Source organism: Pinus tabuliformis, chromosome 2_2, assembly GCF_031772625.1.
Source record: "Pinus tabuliformis cultivar Carrire ecotype Pingquan chromosome 2_2, CPIR1, whole genome shotgun sequence".
Classification (NCBI taxonomy): domain Eukaryota; kingdom Viridiplantae; phylum Streptophyta; class Pinopsida; order Pinales; family Pinaceae; genus Pinus; species Pinus tabuliformis.
The window spans coordinates 690,517,536-690,527,734 of record NC_142300.1 but is presented as its reverse complement, the minus strand read 5'-3'; the positions used below and the strand labels follow the sequence as shown (position 1 = coordinate 690,527,734).

Genomic DNA, 10,199 nt, shown 5'->3' with positions numbered 1-10,199 from the left:
ACAATTTAACAAAGGTGGCTTATCTTTTGTGAATTTTGGAATATTTCAACAGTTTCACAGAGAAGTGAAATCAAATATACTTAACTTTACGCATGGTCCTGAGCTATTTTGGTGACCATCGAAACCTCTATTTAGATTAATCGTTAGTCATCTAATCGATAACGCTAATCGACACTACGTCCTGGGATTCTCCTTCGTTGGTTGATTATCAAGATTAGTCCGTAATTTGTAACCCTAATCAAGAAGACAACCTCGGATTTCCTTCGTTTGTTGGTTGTCGAGATGCAGAGAATACAGTTTTTTCTTCTGTCAATCCTTTTGGTCGCAGCAGTTGCTCAGACTCATCAGCTAACCTCTCAAGGTGACAAACTGCAGTCATGGCGCAGAGCTATAAGAAGCAGAAGCCGTACCATAAAAATTACCAACTGGGAGAATGAGAGCGCGACGACCAGCTTCAAGAATGATTCCGAATATTTGATAGAGGGGCCCTCGCAAGAAGCCGATTATCTGCCACAAGGCCTCCCCGGGCAGCCGGCTGGTTTCAAATTCCGGCAGCACTCTGGTTATGTAACAGTCGATGCCGAGGCAGGCAGAGCGCTATTCTACTATTTCGCCGAGGCCACTCAAAATCCCTCCAATAAGCCGCTGGTCCTCTGGCTTAACGGCGGTAAATTCTCTTGAATATTCGTTTTTCACAGGTTTCCTATAATAATTGTATCTCTCAGTTCTCCTGGTTCTCACAAAAGAATGTTGTCGCAGGGCCTGGATGTTCTTCGTTAGGATTTGGAGCAATGGCGGAATTAGGGCCTTTTCGCGTTAACCCAGATGGGAGAACACTGAGCGACAACCCGTACGCATGGAACCAAGGCCAGTACTGTCCTCGTTCATATCCGGAAATTGTAGAGATGTACATACATGTTTATTCTTTCACATCTGTAGATTGCTCTAATGGATTAAGTTAACATTTTTGCAACGTAAATAAATTCCATCTGGCATAGGTCTAACATTACCGATCTGAAATAGCTTTCATGATAGGAATTAAGATGGTATTAGCTTACATTTACTAGAAAGCTTCTTTCTCTTACATTTCAATTTAGATAAGGATTGAAATACATTAAATTGAGAAAACAATATCCTTGTATATTGATACTAAGTCCTATTAAAAAGGTAAAAATAATAGGGTTAATTTTTAAATATTATATTGTTACAGAAATGGGAAAGTGAAGGTCAAGACAATCATACAATATTTCTTATCAATCATAAATTAAATTTGGCTGGGGAAAATAATAACCATTCTGTCTAATCAGTGATGATAACACTAATTAATGACAATAATTTATTTTTGTTTTATTGTAAGTATTACTTTTTCTTTCCTTTTGTTCATAGAATCAAGAAAGAATTACATAATCAACATAGTCAAATAATAGTGCCAAAGCACCCCAAATGAAACATGATATTGAATTATTTTATATTATTTAATATAAATACATAAAAAATTGTTAAATTTTATGTAATTTATATAATTTTAATTTTTAATTATGATTTCAATCTTTTTGTTTTTTGGTTTGACTCACTGGATTTGAATCTCATGTTTTACAGAACTATTATATTTTCAATCGATACATATTTTTTTATTATTTCCTTAGCGAGATACCCTTTGGCTCACCTCCTGGAATTTCTCTGCTACCATCTTTGTCTCTTGCAATAATACAATATTTGGAGAACAGAGCTTGCATTTACTATTCAAGCCCCGAATGTTCTATGAGAGCATTTTCATTGGGTAAGGGAAAGGGTTTGAGGGAAGTAATCTGTTAGTTGACCCATTTTCCTAGGATTCAACAAAAAAATATCCCACTTCTCGAATTGCCCCCTTCGTCAACTTTCTCTCCTTTTTCCCTTTCTCAGAGAAGCTCTGGTCTCTGTACGGCTCCACCTTCCTTACTCTAGCTTTGAGATATATCATCACCATATAGTTTTGTTAGTCACGCACACCGTTGCCCAAACATATTCCTGAAGTGGATTAGCTAGTTAGAAGGGATGTCTTTTACATCAGTTTTGATCCAAGCCATGGAGAATTCCAGTATTGTTCGCTCATCGGATCCCAACCTATTGTTTTTTTCCTCGCTTCCAAAATCTTGCTAGTGTGGATAAGGATATCCTCGAGTCTCCGATCTTCTTCCAAGTCTTCTCGGTGTTTTCCTTTTTAGCGTAATATTTTCTACATTTTTAGAGCCCCGTTTATCCACCTCCATTGCATGTACAGCCAATTGGGTTGATTTTCCTGCAGGTTCCTCTTCTAGCTCCAGATTCTCTAGAACCGTGAAAGGGTTATTGACCCCGGATTTTAGGGGTTTATCCCGCGGTTTTGTTGCTGGTTTCGTTTCTCGCAGAGGTGGACCCAGACGATTGCTTCACTGAGGTGGTTTATTATGAGTCGGCACATTCCTCCGACCGGTTCGAAGCCATACTCATCCTTCCTGGTCATGTTTTGTGCTTCTTCTGCTATTGTGAGCGGGCGTTCCTAGAACGCCAAACTCATCACATATCCGACATGTGAAGGGCACATGCTCATAATCTAGCGGATGTGTCCAGATGGAGTCATGGTACTCCAGATCTACTGATTCTTGGAGAGGCTTAGAAATATTCATTTGAACACAAATTCAGGCATACGTTGCATGACGTCTCCTTTTTGTAATTTCAAAGATTTTAACAAAATATCTTATTGCATTTCCAATCCCTTCGAGGATATCTGGTTCACAAAAATCCTCTGGAAGGGAGAAAAGGTGAACCCAGACCGTGGCTGCCTGAAATTGTTCTCTGTTCTCTCTTCAAGTTATAGCATTCTTCCTAGTATCTAATCAATAGTCTCACATTGTTAAGTATGGCTTATTCTCAAATATTCATACTAGATTGGAAAAGATTATCGTGAATAAATCCTTTAGGTGTAGCCTCAATTCCACCAGTCATTTTTTATTTTATCTAGATTAGATCCATGGGATGATCACCTATTCCCTTAGCGAGATACCCATGAACTTGCACATCAAAGCGTGATCCTTCATGTACTGGTGAGATTTCTCCAGTCTATAGTTTAGCATTACAAACTTCAGGTTTTTCATAGCCTTTGGAAGGCATCGACTCCTTCCTTGATCCTGCTATTGCGCACCCATTACTAGACTCTCTTCTATCGTTGGTGGATCTGATCCAGGCCCGTTCAACCCTGTCCTAGGAGCGTTTTCCCTGTTGGATGCATCACGAAAAAGGAGCGTTTTCCCTGTTGGATGCATCACGAAAAAGGAGCGCGCCTCCCGCCCTCACTCCCCCTCCCCTGCGAGGGGCCACTCATGGAGTGCCCACTCCAATCATCTGTGTGTGGTATCTTTTCCTATTACTGACAAGTGCCAACGCCACTTGACCGATTAGCCGAGGACAGGTCTTGTGTCAGATCTTATTTCCACTTCTATTGTAAAGTTAATGCGCCCTGACATGCTGGGGCAATAGCCAGATATAAAGGGCGTGGTTTTTTTTCTCTAGTTATCACGGCGCTTTATGCAGTTTTTTTTCTCTAGTTATCACGGTGCTTTATGCCGTTTTTTTTCTCTAGTTATCACGGCGCGTTATATCTGGCTATAGCCCCCACATGTCAGCGGCATTAACTTTGCAAAGGAGGTGGAATTAGGAGAATCCTATTTCCACTTCTATTGTAAAGTTAATGAGCCTTGACATGCGGGGGTGATAGCCAGATATAACGCGCGCCGTTTTTTTTCTCTAGTCATCACGCCCTGCGTTATATCTGGCTATCGCCCCGGCGCGCATTATATCTTGCTATCGCCCCCACATGTCAGGGGCATTAACTTTGCAATAGAGATGAAATTAAGATTCACCGCAAAACCCTCACAACTCCGGGCGAAATTGCAAAGTACTTACCTTTAAATGATTACATCTTAAATGAGATGCCCAATAATAATTAATTTTAAAATAATAATATAATAAAATTATTTAAATAATAAAAAATATATAATTATCATTTTATTTATTTTATTACTTAATTTGTATTAATAAAGATTGAATAAAAACAAACTTTATAAAATGGTTTTGTGAGTCATGTCTGTAAATACAAGTGAATCAAAACCTACTTGATGTTTCTAAATTTTTTAATAAATTTAATAAATGTTTCAGATTCAACTTTCCAATATATTTATAAATGGTATCTTATATAATAAACAACCCAGTACCAACAATCCAGTACCAATTTTCGAAAATTTGTGAATCGTGATTCCCATTAAAAACAACAATTTTTTTTCACCATTTTACACACTTAATATTCTATTTTTTTTTTAATAAAATAGATATACTCAACCAACAATAAATACAGATGACCTGTACTGAAATACTACAAACTCGATATTACTACAAACTCTTTCTCGATAGGGATCTTAGGATAAATTACATTTTTAACGAATTGTTAGGCTAAATTACTGAAGGGTCCATGCTTCCCACAGCGGCGAACGTACTGTTTTTGGAGTCTCCAGCAGGCGTCGGATTCTCCTACACGAACACGACCTCTGATTATACGCAAACTGGCGATAAACTTACCGGTAACTTGTGAATTTGTTCGGTTTTCTCGAGAGGATAGAGGGTTTAAGCGATGCTAGGAAATCTAAAGTTTTTAATGGCCTTTTTGTTTTATTCCAGCCGAACAATCGTATGCATTCCTAGTAAACTGGTTCAACAGGTTTCCACAATTTAAATTCCGAAGGTTTTACATTGCAGGGGAAAGTTATGCAGGTAATACTGTTTGCAGTCCCTGTAGTGCCTCTACCGTTTTGTTATTTTCAATTTAGTTATGATTAAAACTTTGATGAGAGTCATTGAAATACGATGCTGCTACACTAAAACTAATGCACGAGTCTCATCTTTTAGAGATACGATGCTTTTGACAGAAAGTGTACAGAAACTTGTTAATAACTTTGTTACTCTTGTGTTGTAAGACGAACTATTTCAGCGCTACAAGAAATAATTCCAGAGCTGATTTGATTCAGACGGAAATGTTTATTTTTCAGTGAAGGTGTTAACGATGATTGTTGATTGTAGGATATTACATTCCCGAGTTGGCTTCAAAAATTTTACAGCAAAAAAAATGGTCGCAGGCGTCGTTTATTAATTTCAGAGGAATAATGGTGAGTTGAACTCACGTTTGCGATTTATAGAAAACTTCATTGGTCTCAAATTCAAATGCATATAGAGAAATCTATATAAGAATATTTTTTTTATCAACATCTATGTGAAGATTTCGGGTATAAAAGTTGCAAACACTATATAAAACCATCGTGCTAAATTCTGAAATGCGGAAACTTATGTACACAATCAATCTGAAGCGCGAACATTCAATTTCTGCAGGTGGGAAATGGGGTAATGAATAGTGATACAGATTTTATTGGAACATTTCAGTACGCATGGAATCATGCATTAATATCGGATCAACTTTACAAGCAAGTAATTGGCAGCTGCAATGCCTCAAAATTCGATGTAGCGTTGTGCAATGAATTGGAACAGAAAGCTTATGCAGAAATGGGAGATATCGATATTTACAGTATCTATTCTCCCACATGTATAGAGAATTCATCCCAAACGGCGAGGGTAAGTGAAACTTTTATATATATTTATATATATATATTTTCCTTTTTCTATATTTATCTATAGAATTGTAGTAGTTATGGATGTAGCTAGCTACATAATCAGCGAACCCTGAACCAAGTACCTAGCTATTCGTCACAACTCCACTTTCAAAGTTTCAAGTTCCCTCTAAACCATATACTATATGCATGAAATCATTTTGCTAAAGATTGACTGCACTTATGATTGTTGTGTAAATAGCAAGAACAAGCAGAAATGCAAGGATATGATCCTTGCATCGATAACTATGTAGAAGCGTATTTTAATAGGCCGGAAGTTCAGAAAGCCATACATGCAAATGTAACAAACATAACTTATAGCTGGAGCCACTGCAGGTATCATTTTTTGGGTTGCTAATATCATTTTTTTGTGATAATTTATTTTTCCAATCTTCTCATACTGACGACTTGGTGTGCTAAAATATGGTTTTACGTGACTCCGTACCAGTGATGTTCTGTCTTGGGCGGATTCTGTTTCAACTGTCTTACCCATTTATCATCAATTAATTGCAAGTGGGTTGCGAATACTTGTTTTCAGGTATAATATAAAACAATTTCAGTATCAGGTGGAGTGTATTATTGAATTGTGTTGTCTGAAAATAAAATTAGTTGGCACCTGGCTGATTTTTAATGAAAAATTGAATTACATTAATTTCCGAACAACTACTTCAATTAATTCCTATGCCATAACCAAATACTCTGATCATTGAAGTATTTATCAATCGTTTTTTCTTATTTGGTTTTCAGCGGAGACACGGATGCCAGAGTTCCTGTGACCGCGACGAGACTCGCCATCAATGAGCTGAAGCTTCCAATTGAGACTCCATGGTACGCCTGGGTTAATGACGACGAGGTGCGTAATGAAATCAGTTTCATTCATTTCACAGATAAAATCCAGATGATAACATTGATTTTATGTCACTGAGTGCATGCGTTTTCGTGGATGGTGCAGGTCGGTGGATATGCTGTAATTTACAAGGGTTTGACATTTGCCACCGTTAGGGGGGCGGGGCATGAAGTTCCGGAATTTCAACCATCCAGGGGTTTAACCTTGTTCACATATTTTGTGAAAGAAGAAGCCTTACCAAAAAGATCAAATTTGATTGAAATGGTTATCAGTAAGGGAAAGGCGTCGCCAGACTTTATCGAAATTGCATCAAATTAGGGGGAGGCTTTACCGAAATAAACAGATTTTAATGAAATTGATTGCAGTTGAGCCTGCGGGCAATATAATCGCTGGACACTTCGTTCATGATTTTAATATTTTCACTTATCATAGTAAATGGTTTGGGTAGAGTTTAGTTTTCACGTAGGTTTAAATGTCAGGGGAAGTGATTTTGAGATTTATTGGAATGCCATTTCTATAATTGTAATAATATGATAGCTGGGATTATGGATTTGATGTATATAATTAACATGGAGTAAAATGCATATTTTTATTTATGGGCTTTACTAACATATTTTCAAGAAAAAAATAGTCATATTAATTTGGGAAAAATGATTATTCTATAATATTTTATTTTTTTTAATAATTAATGATTATTATGGGTAAATATGATTCTTTTAATTTATTATTAAGAATATGAATAATTCTCAAAAAGAGTTAAAGAATATATCAAATATTTAATAAAATTATATATTATTAGTGTGTGTTAATTTATTCTAGTTATAAGACACATTGTTGTAGTCACATAGTTATATTATTAGTGTGTTAATTTTTTCTATGTTGTAGTTCACATAGTTATATTATTAGTGTGCTAATTCTTTCTAGTTATAAAACACATTGTTGTACTTCACATAGTTATATTATTAGTGTGTTAATTTTTTCTAGTTATAAGACACATTGTTGTACTTCACATGAGGTGCTTTCGTCTTCCTTCGTCTTGGTTGCCTTTGTAGTTTTGATTTGTTTAGTTGGAGTTGTGACATGAAGGCCAGAGCCGCAACTGTGGGCACGGGCATTTGACATCTACCCACATGGTTTCAAGATTTTTAATTAATTTTACCTACATAAAGTAGCAATTGCATCTATTTGCTTTTAAATTAAATTATATAGGTGCAAATGCAGTTTGTCATATATTTATAAATATTTTTAATTGTTCATGTTTTTAATTAAATTTGAATAATATTCTTTTTCGAAATCATAATTTTTCCTTATTTAAAATATATTTCTATTTATAAATAAATTTAATATTTAAATATTCTTTATAATATTTAAATTATACATATAATTTAAACTAATTTTTATAAAAAAATTCATAAAATTAATAAAAGTATAAAAATCACCCACACAAATGACCATCTTCACAATTCATATATTTTATTTTTTATTATAATAATAATAAAACTTTTTAACGTTTCTATAAAATTAATATCTAATAAAACTTTTTAATTTTTAACGTTTCTATAAAATTAATACCTTTAGATCAAATCAAAATTAATTTTACATGTGAAAAATATTAATGTACAACCTAAAGTATTGACTCCGTGCATAAATCAATTTTTTTTATTACACGTTGTTTTTAAAATTTCTTTAAAATTCACTAGAGTTATTATTTCTCTTTTATTGTTTTTATTTTTAATTATTAAAAAAAAAATCTATATATAAATCATATTTTAATTTTTTTATTATATATATATATATATTTAAATATATTTAAAATTTACTAAAACTAACATTTTTTAAATTTTTTTATTACTAATTATTAAAAACTATACATAAATTATATTTTAATTTTTTTTATTTTATATATATATATATATATATATATATAATTTACTAAAATTAACATTTTTTAAATCTTTTTTATTACTAATTATTAAAAATTATAATACACATTAGTCTAATTTATGAAATGACCTTTTTCATGACAAATTTTCTAGTTAATTTTAACCAAAATCCAGTGTTTAAGAATTCAAGTGTCATAAATGTTTTTCAAAAATGCATTTTAAACATCAAAAAATCACATTCTTTCTTGAAAAAGTCTATTTCGCCTATAAGTCAGACTATGCCCATATTTAGGAATTCTTAATGGAACCAACACTCACAATAAATCTATTTATCAATACATTCAAAATGCATTTTAAACATAAAAAAATCACATTCTTTCTTGAAAAAGTTTATTTCGTCTATAAGTAAGATTAGACCTATATTTAAAAATAAGTGAAAAAACCAACACTCAAAATAAATTAGTTTTTTTTTTTGAAAAAATAAATGATATTGATTGCTAGACCCATATTTAAAAAAGCGTAGTCTAATGAGGGGGAGGAGTTGCTCGGAAAGTTATGGAAATTCCATTCATATTTAGAGAAAATCTGGCAAGGATTTTTGTAAATCCAAGTTATAGTGGTTAAACTTCAAAATTTTAGGTGTCCTAGACATTTTCGATGGTGCTGAATTCATTTCCACCATCAAAAACATGATTCAAACATTGTGTCCACAAGTTTTTTTGAATTTTTTTTGCCCAACCATTATTGGCGATCCGGGCAATTCGTGCGCCTCCTTAGATGACTCCATTTTAAAAAAGGTAAAGAAACCAACACTCAAAATAAATTATTTTTTTTTGGGTTGCCTTTTTTAATTTCTAGAAAAAGTAAACCGTATTAGCCATTACAGGTAGCTAGAAATAATAGAGTTATAATAGGATGGTTCAAAGCATTAGTAATTATAGGGGTTACAAATAATAGAGTTATAATAAGATGGCTCAATGGGTCAGTGTCACGGGAAACTTTAGTTTTATTATATCTTGAGGCTCATACACATCACAAGTTAGTTTAATCATGAGGTCAATGTTTTTTAGATGAATTTTTAGTATATTTTTTGTTTGCTGACTAGGTTTGAACTCAAAATTTGAACTCTTTACTATCACGGCTATCGTCGTAGAGCTATTTTATGGGAAAAGGGAGATTTAATATTAAATGAAAGGAACTTGATCAGTAAATAAATTTGAGGGGATAAAGTGATTATTGAGTATGAATTCGTTTTATTTTGAAGTGTTATGAATATGCTAGGATTTAGTGGTTTATAGAGACAATATATCTTTTTCTATCTATAAAGTCATTGTAAGATTTTATTGGGTGAATGAATATTTTCATAGAGAAAACACGGTAAATATTAGGATTTTTTATTTTTATTTTTTTTAGGTTGGTTATGGATGCTTTTGTCATGGTCACATGCCCAATTCTATGGATTTGTGGGTCAATTAGACTCCCTAGGGTGCTTTTCTATTTCCAGTGAATGGGTTTGTTATTGGTGAGGATGATTGGACTATGTGTCCCTAGTTGCATTATATTCCCTTAGAATTTGTTACTACTACAACTTGTGAATATGGCTAGAGGTAACATCAATTATAAAGGAAATAAGGGCAGAAGGAGTTAACCTATCATTCGAGCTTAGGATGGTACTAAGGAGTTTGTGGAGGTCTTTTGGACTCAAATTCCACCTAAAGTTTGGGTTCAGATGGAGCTATTGAGGGTATAGATTTGGGTTTAGATGGATCTATAGATGGAGGCACAACTAGATTGAGG

The 10,199-nt window shown here is 33.7% G+C and overlaps 1 protein-coding gene across 1 annotated transcript; it reads left to right on the top strand.

The window, feature by feature from the left end:
- Positions 1 to 282: 282 nt before the first annotated feature.
- LOC149194547 (putative serine carboxypeptidase-like 23) lies at positions 283 to 6,837 on the top strand. The gene is made up of 10 exons (XM_089407706.1): positions 283 to 667; positions 760 to 867; positions 4,500 to 4,595; positions 4,693 to 4,785; positions 5,092 to 5,177; positions 5,398 to 5,637; positions 5,875 to 6,008; positions 6,121 to 6,210; positions 6,420 to 6,525; positions 6,625 to 6,837. Exons 1-10 carry the CDS (start codon positions 283 to 285, stop codon positions 6,835 to 6,837), a joined length of 1,551 nt encoding a protein of 516 aa, XP_089263832.1.
- The last annotated feature ends 3,362 nt before the right edge of the window (positions 6,838 to 10,199 follow it).

Bases quoted from the DNA above. Each gene is read 5' to 3' on its own strand.
- LOC149194547 (XM_089407706.1), top strand. From the start codon at position 283: ATGCAGAGAATACAGTTTTTTCTTCTGTCAATCCTTTTGGTCGCAGCA. The intron at 4,786-5,091 runs GTAATACTGTTT...TGTTGATTGTAG, and splicing joins TGCAGGGGAAAGTTATGCAG to GATATTACATTCCCGAGTTG. The intron at 6,009-6,120 runs GTATCATTTTTT...ACTCCGTACCAG, and splicing joins TATAGCTGGAGCCACTGCAG to TGATGTTCTGTCTTGGGCGG.